Source organism: Penicillium mononematosum (assembly GCF_028829835.1).
Source record: "Penicillium mononematosum strain IBT 11891 chromosome Unknown utg000005l:1.0-9366267.0:1.0-9372171.0, whole genome shotgun sequence".
Classification (NCBI taxonomy): domain Eukaryota; kingdom Fungi; phylum Ascomycota; class Eurotiomycetes; order Eurotiales; family Aspergillaceae; genus Penicillium; species Penicillium mononematosum.
In genome coordinates, this window is record NW_026643275.1 from 1,418,674 (window position 1) to 1,442,610 (window position 23,937).

General features: G+C 49.3%; 9 protein-coding genes across 9 annotated transcripts; 7 read left to right on the forward strand and 2 right to left on the reverse strand.

The window, feature by feature from the left end:
• Nucleotides 1-367: 367 nt before the first annotated feature.
• Nucleotides 368-1,606, forward strand: N7519_008631 (terpene synthase family protein; the record flags this gene model as incomplete). Its single annotated transcript, XM_057295406.1, has 3 exons — nt 368-538; nt 594-915; nt 978-1,606. The coding sequence occupies 3 exons, from the start codon at nt 368-370 to the stop codon at nt 1,604-1,606; spliced, it is 1,122 nt and encodes a 373-aa protein (XP_057143288.1).
• Nucleotides 1,607-3,159: 1,553 nt separating this feature from the next.
• Nucleotides 3,160-3,678, forward strand: N7519_008632 (F-box protein; the record flags this gene model as incomplete). Its single annotated transcript, XM_057295407.1, has 1 exon — nt 3,160-3,678. The coding sequence occupies one exon, from the start codon at nt 3,160-3,162 to the stop codon at nt 3,676-3,678; it is 519 nt and encodes a 172-aa protein (XP_057143289.1).
• A 3,288-nt stretch (nt 3,679-6,966) lies between these two features.
• N7519_008633 (LEA domain protein) lies at nt 6,967-10,514 on the forward strand (the record flags this gene model as incomplete). Its single annotated transcript, XM_057295408.1, has 2 exons — nt 6,967-9,936; nt 9,993-10,514. 2 exons carry the CDS (start codon nt 6,967-6,969, stop codon nt 10,512-10,514), a joined length of 3,492 nt encoding a protein of 1,163 aa, XP_057143290.1.
• A 436-nt stretch (nt 10,515-10,950) lies between these two features.
• Nucleotides 10,951-12,541, reverse strand: N7519_008634 (uncharacterized protein; the record flags this gene model as incomplete). Its single annotated transcript, XM_057295409.1, has 7 exons — nt 10,951-11,854; nt 11,905-11,982; nt 12,034-12,077; nt 12,145-12,171; nt 12,195-12,269; nt 12,338-12,441; nt 12,514-12,541. 7 exons carry the CDS (start codon nt 12,539-12,541, stop codon nt 10,951-10,953), a joined length of 1,260 nt encoding a protein of 419 aa, XP_057143291.1.
• A 129-nt stretch (nt 12,542-12,670) lies between these two features.
• Nucleotides 12,671-12,973, forward strand: N7519_008635 (uncharacterized protein; the record flags this gene model as incomplete). Its single annotated transcript, XM_057295410.1, has 1 exon — nt 12,671-12,973. One exon carries the CDS (start codon nt 12,671-12,673, stop codon nt 12,971-12,973), a length of 303 nt encoding a protein of 100 aa, XP_057143292.1.
• Nucleotides 12,974-13,147: 174 nt separating this feature from the next.
• N7519_008636 (transcription initiation factor TFIID subunit TAF2) lies at nt 13,148-16,929 on the forward strand (the record flags this gene model as incomplete). Its single annotated transcript, XM_057295411.1, has 2 exons — nt 13,148-15,451; nt 15,502-16,929. 2 exons carry the CDS (start codon nt 13,148-13,150, stop codon nt 16,927-16,929), a joined length of 3,732 nt encoding a protein of 1,243 aa, XP_057143293.1.
• Nucleotides 16,930-17,364: 435 nt separating this feature from the next.
• On the reverse strand, nt 17,365-17,851 carry N7519_008637 (putative small nuclear ribonucleoprotein SmG; the record flags this gene model as incomplete). The annotated part of the gene is made up of 4 exons (XM_057295412.1): nt 17,365-17,424; nt 17,484-17,558; nt 17,677-17,748; nt 17,822-17,851. 4 exons carry the CDS (start codon nt 17,849-17,851, stop codon nt 17,365-17,367), a joined length of 237 nt encoding a protein of 78 aa, XP_057143294.1.
• Nucleotides 17,852-18,059: 208 nt separating this feature from the next.
• N7519_008638 (uncharacterized protein) lies at nt 18,060-19,464 on the forward strand (the record flags this gene model as incomplete). Its single annotated transcript, XM_057295413.1, is given in 3 exon segments — nt 18,060-18,141; nt 18,220-18,358; nt 18,375-19,464. 3 exon segments carry the CDS (start codon nt 18,060-18,062, stop codon nt 19,462-19,464), a joined length of 1,311 nt encoding a protein of 436 aa, XP_057143295.1.
• Nucleotides 19,465-21,826: 2,362 nt separating this feature from the next.
• Nucleotides 21,827-22,087, forward strand: N7519_008639 (uncharacterized protein; the record flags this gene model as incomplete). Its single annotated transcript, XM_057295414.1, has 2 exons — nt 21,827-21,882; nt 21,922-22,087. The coding sequence occupies 2 exons, from the start codon at nt 21,827-21,829 to the stop codon at nt 22,085-22,087; spliced, it is 222 nt and encodes a 73-aa protein (XP_057143296.1).
• Between the last annotated feature and the right edge of the window lie 1,850 nt (nt 22,088-23,937).

A 23,937-nucleotide genomic window follows, 5' to 3' on the forward strand; every position in this document is an offset into this window, starting at 1 on the left:
GCGCCCCGCACCTTCCATGCGGTGAGGGCGTCGACCAAGTGGAGCGGGATTTCTCCTATGGGGGGAAGATTTTCTTCGCATGCGATGCGAACCAGGATTCACGGGTCTGTCCCTTCTCCCGAATAACCGTTGGTTCTATCGCAGGTGGACTAGCCGATAATATGACCTATCATACCACGCCAAATTATTGAGGGAATATTCCACGTGCATACTTCAGAACCAGATTAACGTCATAAACAAAGAAAACATCTTGGCTGCTACGAAGGTTCAGACACTCGCCGGTTTTCCGTGTCCGTGCTGGATCGGTTGGATATATAAACTGTCTCCATTGTCGGGTGTTCCCTATTTACCCCAAACGAACTTGAACATGACTACGTGCGGTTATACATTTTCACACCATGGGATCGTCTCTCCTGCTGGTCGAATTAATCTTCCAATTAATATAACAGGCCATATACCCAATTATAAACGTCTCAACGATGAGCCTGTGGTTAAGACATGTGAAATCCCCCTGGGAATACGGGATGCATCTCTCCAGGTTAGCCAAACACTATCATTTTTGAAGAATTCCCGGCTGAATAAGTTCAATGTAGCTCAAGATCCCTCATTACGACATAGTCCCTCTCAATCCAGCTCCTCCATCGGCCGTCCTCTATTCACATGCTAATTTCAAGGCTTCGATCCAACCAGAGAAAGCTGGAGATACCAAAGACTTCTATGACAGGTGCTTCGCAGAAGCCGCTGCAATTAATCTGTTTTTCCCCGATGTACGATCGGAAGGGATCCGCGTATGCATGACCGCATGGCTGGCTGCAAACTGCGCGGCGGATGACATACTTGAAGCTATGCCGCCGGCTGCAGCCACACTTGCGTTGCAGGAGGCAATCTCGAAGCTGCAGGGAAAGAAGGCAAACGGTATGTAGATCAGAATCAGCTGCGTAAAGATCCCGAGTACTCATATTGATCCTTATCAATAGTCCCTCCGACAAACAAGGTCGCGTCAATCCTTTGCTTCTTCCAAGAATATTGCACCCAGCAACTTGACCTCAGTGAGAGTACCGCCCGCGAACTCAGCAATGATATATGCGATATGTGCGAGGGCTTGCTTGATGAGCTCCTATTTCGACAAGACATGTTGCCTAACAACCTGGAAACATATCTGCGATTCCGCGGTAGGACGATGGGGATACATCCATTTTTCACTCTCATCCGGACATTACACACACCAGTCGAAGTAGAATATCTCTCCCGCCTGCGAGACCTCCAGAAGAGGGTGAGTTTGGTGCTAGGGCTACAGAATGACCTCGTTGGTCTGGAGAAAGATCGTCGGAATGGCGAGACTATGAATGCAGTCTTGGTATCACTAAAGGAACAAGCGAGGACGGAAGTGGATCACATGAATATGATATTGCCAAGGACGATTCAAGAGGTGTGTGGTATCCACAATTTGTGTCTATCGGATGCAGTGGAGATGCACGCCGGACTCCGCGATTCGCTGAATGGGGATGTCCACGACGCGGTTCTTGAAACTGTGATTCTGGCCTTTGCTGACACACATCTGAAATGGTGTGCTTCGTCTAAAAGATACCAGGCCAAGGTTGAATAGGTAATTGGTTCGGGTTAGTTTAATTGGGCTGAATATAAACATGGGGTTTAAAGTATACGATTGAGTTGTCTCCACTTAGTTCATCACACTGCAGACGCCACGATGTGATAGACAGGTGCACATGCAGTGTGACCTAGTGTAATAGGTTAACCCGAATATGAATACGGGGAGGCTCGAGGAATGTGATACGCCACGCTTGAGCTGCATGTGTCCCAAAACATTGGCGGTGAGAGATGTGGCGATGGATTCGTGAATGGATGGGGCTGCGTTATTTGTAGGGATTGTCGTGGTGATAACCAGGGGTATACTCTTACATGTTGTGGTATTGTGTGGGTTGCAGATGAATCCTATAGGTCACCAAGACCTCAATATTAGATTTACTAGAAGTACTAGATAATGGGGCATTATTTGATGCTACTGCAGGTCTACTCGTAGGAGCTGTCATGTGATATAAGTTGGGAGCTTTGTACGCGGAAGACTGAGCAGGCAAAATTCACTATTGAAATGGTACTTGAGACATACATATGGTCCTGGGAATGGGTTGTGCTAGTAGAGACTATTGAGGTAGGAAGTAAGGACGGGTATGGAAGATCGGCCAAGCTTTAGGTGTGGGAGAACAAAGAAATTTGAGTTTCCTGAGCATAGGTACCTCAACATGGCTGTTTCCTCTTTGGGTTTCAACCTTGTTTTCTCTCGATGCGCACGTCCAGTTTGAGCCAGATGAGATAGCTGGGACCCTCCATGGCTGTGTCTAGACCTGGCCCTTGGATACGACACCTCTTCCCTGGAACTGATCCCGCCTCCTGTCGGTCTCTCTCACAATCAGTTCATGGCCTGTCCTCCTGTTCGCTGCACTACACCCGCGCGCGGTAGTGAAGGGGCATTTCTTTCCCCGATTAGATGGCTTTCCTAGCACTAGCCTTTATCAACTCCCAATTCCCTGTTCCACCCACAGGATGCCCCAATCAATACGGAGCACCGTAGGGAACGGTCATGTCCCACATAAAGGAAGAGCCACACCAGGCGGTATTGCTCAAATGCGTCTGCCGAGGAACTGGAAAGAGAGATCCGGAATACTAAGAGAATGATTCGCAGCATAGAGACAAAATGCCATCGAGGAAGGACGGGCCCAGAGGGCCTAAGTGTGCTCACCCTAGTCATATACGGTCCCTCCGGAAAACGGTGTCACCACCTACACTCATCGATTTATTTTTAGGCCTTGCCAAGCGGGCGAGGATAATTTCGGCTCGGGATAAATGGATCCCAGTATTGTTCCTTTCATTTATGTACGTACTGTGTAGATAGCCCTGAAGCCCGTAATTGAGTGAACGGCGCGGGGGCTGGGGGCCGCCCCCGACGGAAATAGTAAGCAAACAGGCGGGGTTGAACATGTGACTGAACATACTCACGCTTGTCAGGAAATTCCCAAACAACATTCATAAACTGCGCATAACATAAAGGCACAGCCAGGCCATATCGAAGCACGCGCCAAAAGCAGAAGTTAAAAGCTCACCTCACTCGTCATTGGAGCGGATCGAGCCCTAACCAGAAAGATGGCAAGTCAGTTTGATGAGATCGGGACGAGGTCAGCAATCAACAAAGTCATGGATACTCCAGAAATTCTGGAGATGATCCTGGCTGGGACGGATATGCGCACGCTTCTCACATCTGCTCAACGAGTCTGTCGCAACTGGGCGAGTCTGATCCGCAACTCGCGGTCAGTTCAAAAGGCCCTTTTCTTCATTCCAATCAAGGACTCCGAGTGGGGAGTAGGAGAGAAGATACCAAACCCGCTATTGACGGAGACTTTTGCTTCTTTTTTCCCTACCAAGAACAGACCGGATACCTACCAGTTCGACTTTCACGACTTGGTCATGACCAGAGACGCCTCAACCATGGCTCGATTCATAAGAGCAGATGCAAGCTGGCGCAAGATGCTAGTCCAGCAACCTCCCATCTCGAAAGTTGGACTGTTCCATACTTGCCACGGAATGGGCGGTGAAAGCGCTGAAAGCGCTAGCATCCCAGTCAGTCTCCAACCCGCACCCCGATCTGATTTCAAATCCTGGTAGCTAATATGTGGTACGTAGGCGGATAAGAAGATGCAAGAATGCGGATACGATGGTTTTCGGATGGAAAGGCTTGTTGAGCTTTTGCTTTTTAGTTGCCGGGTTGAATTTTCACCGTTTACTCGAGCACGGGTGTATTGGTCTACCGAGGAGCCGATTTCATTTGCAGGAAGCTTCCACAATATTAAAGATGCGTTTCATCGGGCGTTGAACACGTTCGGGTTGGTTGTTCACACGCGCAAGGAGGTACAGTGCTCTGTGGTGGTACAGTGCCCTATGGACATGGTTCGTCCTCTAAGTGCCGAGGAGCTCACCAGGAGAGAGATTATCAGGGCACATACAGAATGTGGTGTGGATGTTGATCTTAAGAAAAGGGATCTCGAAGACTCAATCGGTGAAAGAACTGACTTAAGGGGGGGTTGATCGCCTCAGTAGGTACGGTCTATGGTAATCGTCATGTATATCGCTGGTTTTCCTCCGTCCTCTAGTCCTCCCGTCCTAGCAAATTGCAAAAAGAGAAATTGGTCAATTTATCATTAAAGCAAATATGCAACTATATCTCAAATACTTCCGCGATCTATACAGAGTATGGAGCATATCGTAGGCAACGGTCGACTTTATATTTGCTATCGAGATAGCGGTACGCAGCGGCATAGACGCCATGCGACAAAACCTCCTTTCCCGTAATTATTAATGCCTTAATGCCTGATTCTGGCCTGGTTCTTGACCGGTTCTTACACCGCTCTATACAATGTATTGTAAAAGTCTCCAGTGTAGGTAAAATGAAGCTTTTTCTCCTATACAAATCTCTGCATCTCCAATTTTTGAGGTGGTTTCTGGTTTACATGCCTCCATATATGAAAATGAAGCCTTTTCCTCTTATACAAATGCATACATTTCCAAGTTTTGAGGCGGTTTATGTTGTACATATGGAGAGAGAGCACCTCGAAAATTGGAGATGCAAAGATTTGTATAGGAGAAAAAGCTTCATTTTCATACATCGAGACATGTAAACCGCCTTAAAACTTGAAAATGCATGCATTTGTATAAGAGAAAAAGGCTTCATTTTCATATATAGAGGCATGTAAACCACAAGCCACCTCAAAAATTGGAGATGTAGAGATTTGTATAGGAGAAAAAGCCTCATTTTACCTACACTGGAGACCGCTATTATGAAGGCAACTGTCATAGTAATTCAGGTATTTTAATTTTCTGCCGATCTTAATTCAGGCCCTAAGGCCAAAGTCAGGCATTAAGGCATTATTAATTGCGGGAAATGGGGTTTTGTCGCATGGCGTCTATGCCGCTGCGTAGCTATCGAGATAGCGGAGCTTGGTGGGGCCGCCAAGAGACACAAACACCTCGCGGGTCTTGGCGACCACACATACAACAGTGACATGGCAACGATGAGAAAAACACTGATTGATCTCAATCGGAAGTGAAGTCTATAAATTTTGGTATTGAATGAGCGAATATTAGCGTGGTTTATATTTGCCGGGTTCAGCCAGGCTAATACTAAAAAGGCTAGTGTGGCAGTTTGGCAAAGAACATGTTATAACATGCAACATATATATACAGGACCTTGCAAGGTTGCACGACCCCAGTACACTATCGTCATCACAATATCGAACCGATCGATCCAAACGAAGAAAAGTACACAGACGCCAAGGCGTAGCGGAGGCTAAATCTTGATTTCGGAAGTTAAAAACCGGAGAATTTGCAGTGTAGCCGTTGCACGACCTACAATAATAGTACATATACATGGGTGTATCAATGGTAGTTGCAATTATATTATACCATTTGGAGAAGAGTATGAAAAGTAAACACAATATTCCTTGAATTTGGACGATGATAGCCAATGACTTGTGTGGCTGAACTCCCCACCAAAATATATTAAAAATGATCTCATACCTCTACGCTCATGCCTCTGACAGGGACCCCGACCCTGAGCCAGTTTTTCTGTTATTACTGTTCTTTATGGCTTGTGAATATACAAAGTACACAACTCAGGGATAGTCGCACAAATATTCTAGGTGGTTCGTGAAATCGTCATTGAATAGAATGTTTATTGCAGGTAAATGAGTCCTATATTGTATATCAAACGCTCACGTGGAGAAACATTGAGTTCCTGGATTGTTGCACTGCTTAAGAGTTTTTATATAACTTCTGATGTAATGATGATCCGGAGTGCGGCTGGCGAACCGGGGTTTTTCTTTTTGATTTCCCTTCTCAACAGGGACAGTGACAGAAAGTGACACGTAGTGGAGGCAAATCTTATAGTGGACACCATATGTGGTCTCTGATAGATCTGTGATTTGTTTGTCCACGCCTTTCCACGTTTTGCGACAGCGTGGCTTCGGGTTGAATCCATGGAAATGTCCTGATATTGACCAATCATGTTACATCTTAGATTTCAATTGTCTGGATAATCTAGACTTTAGGTCAGGAACATGACATAGATGAATTCAATATCACAGTTCTACTCGGAGAAGATGCCATCCGTGCAACGAATCAGACATCTATACTACAAGCAGTAGGCGCGTACTATTGTACAATGTCGGTGCCTCCGAGTTGTACAGCTTAAACTCCCCTCTATGCTAAGAAACACAGCGTTCCACCTCCACTCCCCTTCTACACCCCGATTTAGCCACAGTCCCTTTAATATCCCAGTCGGGCCCTCTGATTCGTGCGCCAACCCTGCAGTACTATATGGATCAACCATTTCCCAGACGAATCCCCACTTGGCAGGTCATCTAATCGCTCCACTTCATGATGCCGATGATGCTACTAACGGCCTTACCACACGCTAGTCATACGTTGTATAGATTAACTCTATGACGATCCTCCGAACAAGGATTTCGTGCAATACTGATACTAGGGAAAAGCCGTTATGATATCAACGGACTATGACGTAGTAGGCTCTGCAGGTATTGTGCCTGGGTACTGTGCCTATATAGACAGCTGTGAGAGTAGGATTGTTCGATGATATATCACTTAACTCTTTATATAAACGCTTGAACCCGCCGATGAAATTATTCTTTTGATTATTCAAAACTATTCTATTTCAATCTATCTAGAAACTACCACCTACTCCCGAACTACACCCTGTTCCCGGGATTTGTACATTATCATTCACCAGCATACGTTTTCACGAAGTATACCTCACACCCCTTAACGAAAACAACTGCATTGTGTTCAATTTGCAATTACACAACTGGATTTTGATTCTTCATATCAACAACACACCAACCCATCTCAAGCCCACCCATCCAATCCCGAACAAAAACAACCATGTCCTCCCCCGCCGTGAGCAAAGCACCCCAAAAGTTGGGCTCCAAGGCCGGAACCCCCGCCAAAGCCCGCAAAGGCTCCGACTCCAGCGCAGCCAGCAAACCCAGCACCGCCGCCGCAAGCCCAAAAGCCACAAAGAAGTCAACCACACCCCGCAAACTCTCCCAGAAAGCCCCCGAACCACTCGACGACGACATCGAAGAGCAATCCGTCCCAGAGACACCCTCCCCAAAGTCGAAGAAGCGCACCGAGCAGCGCCGTCCCACCTCCCCACCAGACGATGCCGCTTCCCAGGCGCCTTCCGCCTCCGGCTCCGCAGCCCCCCTCGGCCGTGCCTCCGGCCTGACCGGTAAGGGCCTCGCCGGCAAGACGAAGGAGACAGCCCAGCAGGGTTCCGAGAGTGTCCAGAATGGTGCTAAAAATGCCACCGAGTCTGCCACCGATAACCTTCCTGTGCCGTTTGACCTGTCTGCATTGAAGGGTCTTGACGTCGGCGAAGGCGGGGATATCCTCGGACAGGACGGGACACCCATTGGCAAGGTTGTCGAGGGGGATGCGGAGGATCTCGTCGGACAGACTGTCGGCGATGACGGGGAGATTCTCGATGAGGAGGGCGATTTGATTGGTCGCGTCGATATCCTCCACGAGGTCGCGGACCAGGCTAAGAATTCCGCCGATGATGCTCAGCAGAACGTCGGACAGGTTAATCTGGAGAATGTTGTTACCGATATCGCTCAGCTTGAAGGGCTTCCTGTTTCTGATGGCGGTGTTATCAAGAACACTGCTGGTCAGATTGTCGGCCGGATTGTTGAGGGGGACCCTGAAGACCTTATTGGGTATACCCTCAATGAGGACGGTGAGATCGTTGATGAAGAGGGGGATGCCATTGGTCGTGTTGATTTGATTCCTGTTGAGGAGCAGAAGAAGGCCATTGAAGGGGCTTCTGGCGATGTCACTGACAAGGTCGGTGGTGCTAAGGACGATCTTGAGGATCAGTATGAAGATGCTCAGGATGGCCTTTCTACCGATCAGGGTAAGAGCGCCGTTAGTGGTGCGGCTGAGGAGGTTGAAGATGATGTCTCCGATGTCGAAGGGAATGCCGACAAGGCTAAGTCTACTGCCGAAGATGCCGTCGTCGACGCCGAAGACGCTACTGATGCCGTAGATGGCACAGTCGACGATGCTAAGGACACCGCCGAAGACCCCAATAAAGACGCCTCGGATGCCCTCAATGAGAAGGTGGGAGGTACCAAAGACACTGCCGAAGATACCACCAAAGAGGCCAAGGACACCACCGAAGACGCGGCTGAAGACGCACAGGAGACCGCCGAGGATGCTGCCGAGGATGTCGAGAAGCAGGTGCCTGGCCTCGAAACCCTCGAAGGTAAGGTCTGCAACAAGCTCGGCTACATCATCGACAAAGCTACCGGCAAGCCTGTTGGCCAATTAACCGAAGGCGACCCGAAGAAACTGTCTAAGCTCGGCGCAACACTCGACGACAAGGGCCAGTTCTGGGACAACCGCGGCAACGTGATCGGCCAAGCGAAGACGCTCCCGATCGAGGAGGACGAAGGCCAAGAAGGGCCGTTCTCCGGTCTGGAAGGCCTAGTCGTCGGTGAAGACGGGTTCGTCGAAGACGAGAACTCGAACCGCGTTGGTCGCCTGATCGAAGGTGATGCGAAGAAACTGAGCGGCCGTGGCGTTGACGAGGATGGCGAGGTCCTCGACCGTAAGGGTAACGTCATTGGGCGCGCTGAGCGCCTTGAACCCGAGGAGGAAGAGACTGGACCTGATTTCTCTGCGGTTAATGGGCTCTCATGCAACAAGGCTGGGTATGTCATCGGACCCGAGGGGTATCCGATTGCCCGTGTTGTCGAGGGAAATCCCAAGGAGCTTGCCGGTAAGAAGATCGAGGACGGCGAGATCTACGACGGGAAGAAAGTCGTTGGCCGTGTTGAGCTCATTCCCGACGATGAGATCGAGAGCAAGCCGGAGGGTCCCTTCGCCGGTATGGAGAGCCTGTTTGTGACCAAAGATGGGTTCGTCGAAGATGACGAGGGATCAATTGTTGGTAAGCTTATTGAAGGTGACTCCAAGAAGCTGCGTGGTCGAGCTGTCGACGAGGATGGCGAGATCACCGATAAGTACGGCAATGTCAAAGGTCGTGCTGAGCCCTACGAGCCTCCCCAGGAGGAAGCCCCTACCGAGGAAGACTTGTCTATCCTGGAGGGCAAGGTTGTCAACAAGGCTGGAAACGTTGTTGACCCCAGCACTGGTGCAGTGGTCGGACGCATTGTCGAAGGTGATAAGCGCCTCGCTGGATGCAAGGTCGACGGCAAGGGCCAGATCTGGGGTGACAATGGCAAGATTGTTGGACGTGCCGAGCTCATCCCTGGGGCTGAGCAGGACAAGGCTGAAGGACCATTCTACGGATTCGACAACGCTGTCGTCGGCAAGGACGGGGTCGTGCAGGACGGCGAGAAAATCGTCGGACGTCTGATTGAAGGAGACGCTAAGCGCCTCCTCGGCCGCAAGGTTGACGAGGATGGTGACGTCCTCGACAAGAACGGCAACACGATCGGTAAGGCTGAGCGCTGGGAGCCCGAGGAGAAGAAGCGTGATGTCAACCCCATGTCTGGGCGGAAGATCACCAAGGAAGGCGAAGTCCGCGATGCGGATGGCAACCTTATTGGCAAGCTGACCTCGGGTAACCTTGCCACGCTGATCGGCAAGACCGTCGACGACAATGGCTATGTTGTTGACAACGATGGTAACAAGATTGGCGAATGCACCTTGCTTGAGAACATTCCCGAGCCTGAGGCCGAGGAGGAGGAAGAGGCAGGACCCACGCCCGAAGAGCAGGAGGCTGCAGCGAAGGCCGAGTCCGACCGCCAGCTCGCGCAGAAGATGATCTCCATCCTCAGCCAGACTCTCGATCAAGTCAAGCCTGTTTGCAAACAGATCACCGAGGTAAGTTCTAACCTGATATATAGCTTTTCACGCAGTAGTACTAACACAACATCCAGGCCTGCGAGAAAGCCGATCGCACCCCGAAGGACGAACTTGACGAGGAGAAGCTTGTCCAAACGGTCAAGCCGCTCCTCGAAGAAGGAGGGCGCATTCTGCAAGAGTGCAATGGAGCCATCCGTGCACTCGACCCCGATGGACGGGTTGCCGCGACAGCTAAGGCACGCGCTGCTTCCCGTGATGCCACTCCCGAGGAATACCAGCTTGCCGACATGATTAAGGAGCTGACTGAGACGGTCATCAAGACCATTGACAACGGCAAGAGACGCATCGCTGATATGCCTCATGCTAAGAAGAAGCTCAGCCCCCTCTGGGGTCTTCTCTCTGAACCATTGTTCCAGATCATCGCTGGCGTTGGTTTGTTGCTGAACGGCGTGCTTGGACTGGTTGGTCGTCTGCTTGATGGTCTTGGTCTTGGTGGGTTGTTGAATGGTCTGCTTGGCAGCCTTGGATTGGACAAGTTGATCAATGGACTTGGTCTGGGCAGTTTGACTGATGCTCTTGGACTGGGAAAGAAATGAAAAACCGAGACGAATTTGGGGTGAACTTTTGATTTTGTCTGTTCCGTTTTTGCAAGCGTTGATTGCTTTGGTTTTGTACTCTAATTTCCTGTACTATGTTCTCTGTCAATATTAATTAACTTGATTTTGATTTTGATTTTGATCTATTCACAAATATTAATATTCTCGTAAGTACAGATATGCAGTGTAGCAGGGTGCAATTTCCATGCTTGGTTTCATCAAAATCCACCCCTCTGGGATTGGTTATATCTCTCATCAGATCAAGATAATACCACATATGTAGAAGGAATGGACATGTTCATAATTACAATGAGGTTGAACATTTAGACAATGCGCCGCTCTGGGCGCTTTTTGTGGCAACTCCAACGGGAGTTGCCCGATTGAACTAGTGTCGATCGTCGATTCTTCGATAGATGATGGCGTGGCGTATACTAAGTTAATGTGTCTTGGATGTGTCAGTCGAAGCGTGAGACTGATCGAGGTGGGACGATTCACCGAGGTTGCGATAGGCTCTGTCTCTGGCAGCACCCTTATCCTTTCGAATAGTAAGGCAGTTGATGCCGAGGAAAGTCGTGATGCGGTTGATGACGAGGACAGCCCAGTGCATGTAAATAACGAGAGCGAAAAAGAAGTACACCCAGAGATAAAGCAGTTCCAGCCATGGGGCAACGACCGGGAAGCCGATCACGGGCAGGTTGATCAGGACCGCGCCAGCAACGAGGGGAGCTTGCATGATAGTCCAGAGGGGGAAGGGCTGTCTCAGAAGATGGGCCAAAATGACCATGGTGGTCATCCGTCCGAAGACGAATGCCATAACCCAGCAGAATAAAATGAGGTGATTCCCGGAAAGAATAGTTGAATATGGCGAGAACAGCCAGGCAATGTTGGAGATGGTGAAGACAATCATAGGCACCCACTCCTTAAGCAAAGGGGTGAACGGCAGCCCCTGCTTCTTGCGGGCCTCAGCTACATTCATAACACATCCGGGAAGATGTCCGAGGAAGAAGCCTCCCAGGAGAATTGGGACCCAGAGGTCTTTAACGGAGCTGTTGCCGAAGATCTGGGGGAAGTTAAGGAACCCAACAATGGGTTGAGACCACATTCCAGGACCCCAGATTCCGGAGGCAATCATAGTTGCACAGGCAATGAGGAGGCCCTCAGTCGGGCCATTGAAGTAGCCGAGGTAGAGCGTGTGGGTGTGGAACGTCTCCCATGTCGAGAAATACATGGCCAAGCAAGGCACGATTGCAGTCCAAGCACCAATTTGTGAGGCTCCAAAGCCCATTGCGGCTGTCGAGAGCAGACTGGCCAGAGTGCAGTTCAAAGAGTCGATACCGTGACTGTACCTGATTAGTGATCCATCCATGGCTGTTCGGAGTGCGGTACAAACTCAAAAAGTTCCCCGAGTCCGCTGGACGTCCCCGTTCGGCGCGCCTGTTTACCATCCACATTGTCGAGGGTAGAGTACCTATTTTCGTGAGTCGGAATCATATAAATGGAGGGGTAGCCGGTCACTCACATCCACATGCCAAGAGCGAAGCTGTAGTAGATCCAAGCGGGGCCCTGAAATATCTGGTTAACTCGCCACTTCCAATAAAACACCGAGTAAGGAACAGGAACAAGAACTCACGGGTCCCACCATATCTGGCACGAAAATCTGAATGATGAAGATATTCCTACGATCCACATGAACCCAAGAAGGGTCACCATGTTCGGGGCCATCCACATCGGCACAAGTTCGACGAAGGCATTCCACTAAACCGAAGAAAAGTCAATCGCTTATTCCGAACGTAACTCGTACAAGGTTCGAAAGGTTGTCATACATAGTGCTTCAAAATATACCGAGAAATGAACGACTTGTCCACAGCGGAATACTTGTAAGACTTAAGGGGTAGGAGGGCATCGTCGGAAAGGGAATCTTGGGTCTCTGTAGAGGTGGACCATTCGAGTTAGCGTATGGTTGCGAATAAGTATGGTCAACAGTCTTCCTATCACTAACCTTGGACCATCCGGTAGATTGCGCTCATTTTTGGAGATTGGGCTGGGTCAGGCGCGGAATTGGAGTATAGTCGGGGGAGTAAACACCAGCACCTCTCAGTTCATAGCGAGATGGGCAAAAAAAGAGTAAAATAGACAAATGCACACCAAATCAAATCATGCCTTTAAACACAAATGTCGACTCGCAAGAATACGTGGAGGAAAAGGAGAAGTGGGAATTGTTCCAGATGGATTTTCAGGTCGGAATCACGTGCCTTGCTCCGCATCGGGAACGCGAACAAGGGAAGCTCGACTTGACCGAATCCACGCGGGATTTGCTGGTGCATTGTTCGGACTTAAGTCGCATTGCCGCAGCCAGTATTGCCCTCGAGCGCATTGATTGGGCCTCACTTGACTTTTCCCTTACTCTACAATCTACCTCAGCGCCGTGCGATAATCCATCCAGCACCATAATCGCGTAATCGCCCATCTCGCATTTCACTGTCATCTGAAGCTTTAATCTGCGCCACGCCAACTGCTTTCGATTTCTTTCCCGCCCTCGACACTACAATCACATATTGAGCCTGGTTGGATATGACGGTGGATGGTCTTCAAAGCGCTCCCCGCGCGTCTCGTTACTGAGCAATCTTATCACGATGCCGGGTGTTGTCGAACTCCCCGTTGGTGCCGCGGCACGCCCGTTTGATCTGGGATTCAGCGTGGGACATCAGAAGGTCGAACTTGACGTTGATCTAGCCTCCAAAAGTCTCAGAGGAACCACGGAAATCACAGTCCACCCTCGCCGCCGAGACCTAGGTACAATCTGGCTGAATTTTCGACAAGGCGAGGTCAAGCACTTGAGCGTGAACGGCAAGCCTGCAACAACGAAATACACTGATGAATACGATTCGCTACAACTGTACGGTGTACACTACCATGAACGATTGACACCAAAGATCCACAACCTCTTGCAAACCCCCCCAAGACCTAACCTACCCATCACTATTCCAAAGGGCGTCCGCATCGAAGAACTGGATCCATCTTCAGCCGAGGCACAGGACCAAATTGCGCTACAATCTACCGTCGAAAATGTGGATGGCCCTGCGAGTGCCAGGGCGCCAGAAGCAAACCTTCCGCGCTTCACGGCTCTGACAGTGAAAATCGGATTTGTTATTGATAATATTCGGGACGGCTTACAATTTGTCGGTGTCGAGAATGGGGATCAACGGTACCCTCATGCCTACACCACCAATTCACTCGAGTCTGGTATCGGCTGTCCTTTATTCCCATGCGTGGACGATGTGTCCTCGCGATGTACCTGGGAAGTTTCTATCACATGCCCTAGTTCTCTTGGCGATGTTTTCGACCGGAAGAACCGAGATGTGTCCGGTGCAGCGACCCCATCCCGCTCGAAAGCGACAAGCCGCCAACTTTCTGCGGACGATGAGGGCCTTGACATGTCCGTGGTGTGCTCCGGCGATTTAACCGATGACATTGTCGATCCCAAAGACCATACTCGCAAAACAGTTTCGTTCGCGTCATATTCACCATTGGGAGCCTTGCAGATTGGGTTTGCCATTGGTCCATTCGAGTATGTGAACCTGGCCGACTTCCGCGAAAGTGACCAGGATGAACAGCTTGGCCAAAATGCCATTCCTTTGCACGCATTCTGCCTCCCAGGTAGAGCCGACGAAGTTCAAAACAGCAGTTTCCCCATGGCTCAGGCGATTGACTTCTTCTCTTTGTCGTACGGGTCGTATCCATTCGGCAGCTACAAGATTTGTTTTGTCGACGATCTTCCAACTGATAGTCTCCCAACTGCGTGCATGTCAATCTGCAGCAGCCATCTGCTCTTCCCAGCCGAGATGATCGACCCCATGTATGAGTCTACTCGGGCTCAGGTGCACGGTCTGGCATGTCAGTGGACTGGAATCAACATCATTCCAGCCGAGCCCTCAGATACATGGGTGACAGTTGGTGTGGCATGGTACATTACAGATACGTTCATGAGAAAGCTGTGCGGCAACAACGAATACCGTTTCAGACTGAAGCAGATGTCTGATCAAGTCTGCGATTTGGATTTTGAGCGCCCCTCGATATACGACATGGGTAACATTCTCAAGGTTGACCCCTCCGAATATCGCTTTGTTGCATTGAAAGCGCCGTTGGTCTTGTTCATTCTGGATCGCCGACTGACCAAGGCGAGTGGTAAGGCCACGATGTCCCGCATTATCTCTCGACTTTTCTTGAACTCCCGCATGGGCGATATACCGAATGGAGCTGTTACCTCGTCCCTGTTCCAGAAGACCTGTGAACGACTGGGTCACGCGAAATTAGACGTCTTTTTCCAGCAATGGGTATACGGGGCGGGATGTCCACGATTCCAAGCGACCCAACGGTTCAACAAGAAGAAGCTGGTTGTTGAAATGATGATCAGACAGGTCCAATCTGAACCACAAACCCCTCGCGATCTCGACAAAGATTCATTCTTGCGTGACGTGAAGGAAGAGGTCCGGCACGTCTACGCGGGCGCAGTTCAGCCGGTCTTCACAGGGTCGATGACCCTTCGGATTCACGAGGCAGATGGAACCCCTTATGAGCACATCGTTGAAATCAAGGAGGGGGTGACAAAGTTCGACATTCCATACAACACAAAGTACAAAAGGCTCAAACGCAACAAAAAGCAGAGGGAAAGGGCCGTGGCCTCAGGTGATGCCGAAGTTCAAGAAGATGTTCTACTCTACTGCCTCGGAGATGTGCTTCAAACCGAAGAAGAGACGCAGGCTTGGCGCTTGGCTGACTGGACGAAGGAGGACGAGGAACGAATGGGACAGGAATCCTATGAGTGGATCCGAATGGATGCAGACTTTGAGTGGATCTGCAAACTATCTCTCGGTATGCCAGGGTACATGTATCTCTCGCAGCTTCAGCAAGATCGAGATGTTGTGGCCCAGCTCGAGGTGAGTTATATTGTTTTCAACGAGTGAAAGCACGGTGCTAACATTCCCAGTCGCTACAATACATGGCTGCCCAACGAGAGCACCCTCTGATTTCCACCATATTTGTTCGCACACTCATGGATAGTCGATACTTCCATGGAATACGTACCACAGCTGCGCGTGCCTTGGTAAAACATGCGAAAGATGAGGTTGATTGGATTGGTCTGTATCATCTCGAGAAGGCGTTCCAAGAGCTTTTCTGTCTCCCGGGATCGCCCATGACTCGCTCGAATGACTTCTCTGACCGAGCGGCCTATATCCTCCAACAAGTCATCCCTGAGGCAATTTCTAAAGTTCGCGACAACAGTGGCAAAACCCCATTAAGGGTGAAGCGATTCCTTTTCGATAAACTGAAATTCAATGACAACTCGAACAATGAGTACTCAGACAATTTCTATGTTGCGTCCTTGATGAAGTCCTTATGCCATGCCATGCTTGGTAAAAACGAGGCGCGGACGGATGAGGAATTGGATCATTTTGATATGGAACGTGTTCTCGAGGCCCAGGCCGAGGAACAACTGGACAAAGATGCCATCGCCGAGTTTGACCGTTATCGACGGATGGACGAATGGTCTAGCTCTTTCCAGAACCTTTACTCTCGAGCTGCTCTCAAATGCCAGGCGCAATTAATGCAAGCTAAGATGATCGACCTGGATTTGATGCGTTTCATCCCGTATACCCGAGCAGGAACATATGACCTTCTCCGGATCCAAGCCTTCCAATGCTTGGTTGACCTCGATATTACCCAGAACCCGGATCTTCTTCGATGGCTCATGTTCACATTGTCAGCCGATTCGTCAGCCTGGATACGCCACCAAGCTCTACGTTTGCTAGGTCAGACCCTAGCGCAGATAGCTTTCGGTCGTCCTCAAGAAGCTGAAGCCGCCCAAACGGATGGTTTGATCATCGAACAAGAATCCTCCACCCAAATCCGCCGAGATGACATCGCACGACGTCAAACCATTCCCGGCGCCATCGAAGCCCTGAAACGAGAGCTTGCTGGCGACGCATCTATGAAGGAATGCATGTGGGCAGCATGTAACTCACCGTGCATGGGCCTCTTGGAGCTGTCCGAGCTCACTGACCTTTGTCGAACGCTGTACGATCCAATCACCTCTAAACTCGTGCGGATGAAACTTCCTCGATATTGGAGTGTGCAGAATCAAGGTCATGGCAAGTTACGTTTCTACCGATCTACTAAAGCCCGCATGGGTCCGTCTTCCAAGCGCAAGCGCGAGGACCAGGGCATGCACGCACCCTCATCAACCCGTATTACGTTCAAGCAGTCCAAAACTGGCCTGGCTCCAGGAACCCCAACTCCCAACCATCTCCCCAAAATCCACATTCCCAGACCATCACCTGCGCAAAGCGCAACTCCCAAACCCTCTGCCACATCTACGCCCAAGCTGAAAATCAAGTTTGGTGGTCGACCAACATGAATATCCAACGTTGTTCCTTCGAATATCACATGTATTTTATCATTATCTCTTTTATTATTGCCTCCCTTTGCCATCGGCTCAGACGGGAGAATGGAACCAAAGCATGCTCACAGGCGCGATGTCGATTCAGCTTTATCTTCTGATTTCAATACCAGCTAGCTGTGCCTTATGTTCATCCCCCCTGTAGATTTCCAGTCTAAGTGCAGTCAGTCAGAAAGTCATTGGGATAGCCATAGTTGTCTAAATGCGCCCTGGCAAACGAGCAGAAAAAAATAGAACAGAAAAAAAGGTTTTGATTGTTCCCATAAGAGAAACCGACCCAGAAACTCCCAGTAGCATTAGATCTTTTCCCAGCACTCGGTGATGGAGTGGTGCCTATGTGCGTGCCCCTTCAGTCAAAAGAAACGTCGTAGATCGTGTGTGTAGATTTGTGGCTTATTTATCCGTAATGCGCTCAAGGGCCTCGAGCATCACGACTGAGTTACCGCGAATGACCTGATAATGAGTATTCGTTAGCGCTGTTCTTGACACTCGTCCATAGCAATTGAACCTACGATCATGCCAATGGAAACCTTCTCTCCGCCCTCCTTCTCCTCGAATGCCTCATCCAGAACAATGTTCATGAAGACCTGTGCGAAAGCATCGTTAGTTATTCCGCGCTCGTTCGGTACCGTCATCCTCCCATTGTAAACACCGAGGGAGGATATGGCCCGACACAGCAAATGCAGGGGAGGGGTGTGGACATACATCGTAGCCTCGAAGGATACCAATGACTTTGCGGTTGCCGTTCAGTTGGCAGAAGACCCGCTTCTCCATGTACTGCAGAAAACACACGACGTCAGCTGAGATCTCGGGACAAGAAAAGAGCGCACGTAGTAAGAGGTCCACTAACCTTCTTCAGTTCAGGCTGGGCTTGAGGCATATTGGGCGATTTGGTTGGGTATCTTGAGGTTTGGCAAGATTCAGGTCACCGCGATGGCTTTGGGAGTTTGGTGCAAGCTGTGCCGGGGAAATGATATTCCGGATATGAGATATGCGATAAGAGCTGCCAGCTCTCAAGTTCACTCGCTCACGCCACCAACTTGCATCACTTTGTTTCCGACTTATTTGATCGCTCGGTAGTTGCAAATATGAGCTCTAAATTTGCCAATCGCAGAAAGCCCCGCAAGATTGGTGGCGATGATGAGGAGGAGGATGGAGGCGCTGCCTCAGGTATGTGGGCCAAGATTACTTTTTTTTCTACCCTACATATTCGCCTACCAAGATCGATGCTAACATGAAGACTTTCAGAGCCAGTCGTTAAGCGCCCAGCTGCCTCGAAGCCCAAGCAGAAATCCAAATTGCAGTTATCCTTTGGCCCCGAGACGTCAATGACCGATGGAGACCAAGAGAGCGAAGTAGTCCTACCGAAGCGCCACGGTCTCAGGGCGTAAGGCAATTGAAAGGAGCGCCGGTCAAATTCCTTCAGTGTCTGCGCGACTCGGTCAGGACCAAGACCGGCCTACCTATAACCATGACTATCTGAAAGAACTTCGCGATTCTACACCTTCAACACCAAAGACAACTACCGACGATGAAACCAGCAAGGCTGTGGATGTTGCGGCTAAATTCGGGGAGGTTATGACTGTTTCGGGACAGTCACACATCCCCAGCGAAGCTGAGATCCGGGAGAAAAAGGCCCGACGCGCACGCCTGGCTATGGAACATGGTGCGGGTGAGGATGAGTTCATTTCATTGGATGCAGCCGACACTGATGACTGGGATGCGGTTGTACGAGGAGAGAAAGAAGTCAAAGAAGACACAAGACTGGTTCGGGACGATGAGGACTTACTTGAAGGGGAGGAGTTCTTCACGGAGGATGGCAAGATGGCGCTCGGGCGAAAGGCAGAGCGCGAGAAGAAGCGGAGGGAGCGTGAAGCAATGCGTGACCTGATTGAGGTTGCCGAGGGTATCTCCGATGAAGACGATTCCGACTTGGAGGAAAAGGCTGCCTATGAAGCCGCTCAGGTTCATGCTGCCATGGGTCATGGCAAGTCAGGTGGTATTGATCGTCCAAAGACTCCACCCAAAGTGACATCTCTCCCACGACTGGCTAGCAGTTTTGAAAGATTGCGCACGTCCCTGGCATCCATGGAAGTCTCGAAAACGCAGATGATCAGCCGCATGGAGGAATTGAGAAAGGAAAAGGCAGATATCGCAGTCCGTGAGGTGGAGATCCAGGCAATGATTAAAGAAGCTGGCGACAACTATGAGCGACTCAAGAAGGAAGCTGGTGTTGATTCGAAACGCAAAGCTCGACGCTGCCAATGGTGCTCTGGAAAAGTCCCGAGGATTGGAAAGCATCGGTGCTCCTGTCCCTGTCCCGGTAAGGGATTCCTCCATGTCGCATTCCTCAGATTCCAGCTTCGAGGATTCTTCATAACTCTTCCCTGGTTGCACCTGTACCTACATCCCCAGCCCGGGTGCTCAGCTTCACCTCGGTCATTACTCGATTCCCTTGCATCGTCTTCGTGGAGTCTTCCTTGTTTCTTTTGATACCCAATGAACGAGTTATGTGCTGTATTTCTACTTCCATTTGCCTACCCTTAGGTCCACTACCTTGTTGTACTCGGAGCGAGCTACAGATTAAATACTATCGAAATATTGTGGCCATCAGAGCGCCTCCAGTGATGCGAAGCCTATCGAAAGTGCTGCAACGTTGGAACGGATTTCACACCCCATTAGGTACTCCCAACATATCTGCCACCACTAGCAGTTGTCATGGGCGAATCTGCATCAACGGGAACCCGCCCCAGCACACAATACCCAAATACACATTTTCGGTCATTACAATCACTCGTCTTGATACTTTGCGGGGAATGTCATATCTAGCTCTTCAGTGCGCAAATTAACAGGGCTACTAGGCCCACTCACCCCAGTAATGAAGCCAAACACACATGGTGTTTCTAGACAGCTGGGGCCCTCTAGAAAGCGAAACTGTCCACCTTCGGTGCATGGGATGTCGACTCGTCCGGCCAAAATTAACCTCGTTGGGCACTCATGCGACCTCACCGTTATATGTGCCCTGCCGCTCTGCACACGACCAACGCTATTACAAAGCTTCCGTCTTCAAAACAGGATGACTTTGCTACACGCATTGGGGGCATTACATCTCAGGTTCCTCCTTGTGGCCCGCATACGCTTGACCTTCAACGTCTAATACCCGGCCCCTCATTGGTGAACTTCGCACCTTGCTCAATCATCCTCCAGCCAGTCAGCTCCTCTCGCAAGCCGTCTTGTGCGTCCATTCTGAAGTTGAGATGTGGACGGGTAAAGGGGGTTCTTGCATTCCCTAGGAATTGGATTCCACGGCGTCCGCTTCAATGGCCGCGTGGAGCTTATGCTGATCATCATTGGAGAAATGGTTATTCGGTCACTCGAATTGCTAAAAGACGGTGCAGCCGGCCGGGTGCACCATCTCTCCGTTTGCCTGTGGTTTCCTCCTATTCTTTGTACTTTAGGAAACTTTCACTTTACATCCCACCAGCCAAGACCCCTGGAAATCATTTTCTCCCTTGCTTTAAACTTCAAAATGTGCAATTGAGGAGAATAGAAACTTTTGGGCTCTGCTTACCCAATGCACATACCTCTAGACGGTTCAACTTCCTGGCTATATCTCGAACTTCCAATGTCCAGATGACCGTCTGCATTCGTACCGAGAACTATAATGTCGAGTAGTCTAATGTTGCCAAAGACCATTCTATTTTCAGTAGCTCACTGAGGTATTCTATTGGTGTGATCGTCGCCATCCTTGTAACCTGAATGGGCCTATACCTTCAGTTGGACCCCATAATAGCAATATGACTTGGTTAAGTTAGTGGCTTAAGTACTTGGACAACGTCAGTATTCCGATCCTCCATGGATTGACTGAGTTTGACGGGCTTTAATCTTATTCCGCAGGCGTATTGGACAACTATAAGAAGGCACTTCCGAATAGTCCGCAAGTTAGCAGAGAGACGGTTCGATGTTTTTCCTTGTATCGAGTTAAGGATGTAAATACACTTTTATCCATTTTATATATATGTCGGGATCCCTCCCTTCAATAACCATTTTCTGGCTTAGGAACACAGGCCATTTGAAAGGATCAAGCCCACGTCGACCACTCCACGCTAAGGTGTTTCCAATCGAGCTTTCTGCGTAATCATATTTCACGATTTGCTAGGTAGTTTTTGGTCCACGGTCTGGAGAACACGTCCGAGAGTCCCAAAATAAAATAAAAGTCTCAATAGTCAATAGCCCACGAATTATTTTGTAGAACTATAAGACGTCAGCCGTATTACTTTAGCTTCGGAACTGTATTTATATATTTCACAATACGGGGATATTAATACTCGACTGTTCTTCCCATCCAGGCGAACTAGGGTCTGAGAGACGTCCAAAGAGCACGGGTAGTGCTAAATTTTCCAGAAGCACTGCGATATTTTTGATTGTTATATATCCTGCAACCTCGTCGAAGGCAGGAGTGATAGTTGACTTCTTATGTCTCGTTCTCTTTTATTGTACTCTACAAGATGGAGGACTGAACCAGCAGACATCAGGGTATTCTCCATCTATGTCTGCACGTAGGTGACACATCTGTGTACAATTCCCCAACTGCTTACTGTTGTATTCTGTAGATAAAAATTCTGTAGATAATGAAGGGAGAGACTACTGTGTTTAACATCCACCAGCTTCTGGATATATGTCCAGCTAGCTAAATCTCATGTCTTTATATATTTAGAATTGTGACTAGCTTATCTGCATTTCTCATTTCAGTCTCTATTGATCTATGAAAACCAAAATAATGTAGTTTGCACCCTAGTCCTTATTGCTCCCTCTGTCGTCCCAACGTCAATTGCCTTCCACCAGCATTTTCTAGATGCCTACTCTGTATTACACTCTTTCACCTCCCCGACGAGATTGCACGCTTCGACTGTGAGACTGCGAACTGGCCATTCTGTAGCTTATCCATAGACTTGTTTCATTGACCCTACTCCTTGTTGACCGCTTGACATCCCGGGACGCAGCTGACCGACGGAAGCGGGAACGCGACGGGGAGTTCAAACGTCTGGCCTCTGCGCCGGGGATGGTGATGACTGACTCCTTCTCTACCAGCGAGTGTGCTCTCAAGGACCTCTAAGGGGTACTTGGCTCAGTAGTAGATATTATGTTATTTCATTGCCGATACCTTCGTGTGGTATTTTCCCCTGCTTGCACTCTATTAAGACGTGGGAATGGGTTAATAATTTACGCTCCTTGTCAATGTTAATTGTAAAGCAATCCTTTCATCGATTCAGAGTGTGAGAAACTAGTAACCCTATGCACCGCCCAAGGTCTGATCCTAGAATAACATCTCCCCGACACCCCATGGAGGACTAGACGAACTATTACAGGCCCTAGGCGCGATAATTTGAAATCTCCGGCTGTAAAAATCCCGCATATCTCCCGAAACCTTCGGTGGGATATAAAATTTGTGAAACAGAAACTGACATTGTGTCACAATATGTCCTTTTAACTGGGAGTTGCTAGCGCAGTAACCGCCACAGTGCATAGCTACATGCCAGCAAGTCATGAGCTGGAATATAGTAGGCTGGATGTTCCTCCCACCTCTGAATCAAGTCTTATGTCTCATCTATAAACCCAGAATCCTAGTCTGCGACAAGTAAAGTCTCTATTAGGAAGGAGTTGAGTCCCCAATTGTGGGCAGTGAAGATTCCCTAGCTTCTATGTCTCCACTTGAAAACTATCCGCTGTTGTATTTCTGTTTTTAGCCATACAAGCCAGCTTACTTTGGTCTACTCACATTTGCCAGAAATAAGAGATAGACTACGCTAAAGCACACACTAAAGTACCTACCCACAACCCCGGTATCCGGGATCCCCGAGCCCTAATTCAACCAATCAACCACCAAAAGACAACCAACAGGCTGCCGAGAGACTCCTTTCAAATTAGACAACACCAACCTCTTTTTGCTTTTTTTGACAGGTCCTTTTTCCAGCTTGTTTTGGTTCTCCACTGATCATCCCTAGGTCCACTGTTCGTATCAACATTCCTGTCTGTTTTCATCTTATTCCCCAGATTTGTTTCAGATTCTACTACTTGCTGCCTGACATACAGGATAAATTATCGGGTAATGGTATCCATAGAATAATAAATAATAAGATCCACAAATGTGATCTGCATATGCGGAACATCAAGCCTAGCGGTCGAGAGGGCAACTAGCGCGGCAACTCTGTAAACATGTAACACCAACAGAACGTTGCCTCAAAGAAAGGAAATTTCCTCGGGGTGTACCCACAGGATCAGGAGTTGAGGTTCTCCCCTTCTGAGGAGATCGGACGGAACCTTTGTGCGTTCGTGCTGCTGCAGGCTCGCTTTCGATCTTTCCGGTTTCAACGCCACCTAGGCCACCCCAGCGGTCGTTAAAGAAGCTTCTTTTGAATAAGCCCATTTCTAGGGCGGTGGAGATCCGGGGAAAGGGGGCCCGGAGGTTTTTGCTAAGGTTACGTTTACGTTTATTTATGTTTCTCTCGGCAGTTGTGGACGTTATTCGCTTATTTTATTATGGTCATTCAATCCATCCGAACATAATTTTACTCTATTAATTAACCAAACAGAAAGTCTCCTGGTTAGAACCTTGTCAATCTGCAACACTTAATCTCATAGGGCCCTTGATGAACTCATGTTGGCTCAACGAACTCCTGTGTTGGACGCTAGAGCCTCAAAGGACTAGATAGGTCACGCCTGCCGGCAAATCCTCTCCAACCAGCCTCCAACTAGGGAATTTATTCTACCGCTATCCTGTTCACTTTGCTTTTTCTCAAGCAGGTTGGATCAGGCCCGTTGCTGTGACTGGCCCGGATGCCACTTAGCCTTCCCCAGAGGCTCTCTGCGGCTACCCGCTCAGGATGGAACATTCCAAACCTGCCCGAGCCACTGCCAAGTAATGGAGCTTTAGAGAGTTTGTTGACCAGGTAGACCTGCAGACGG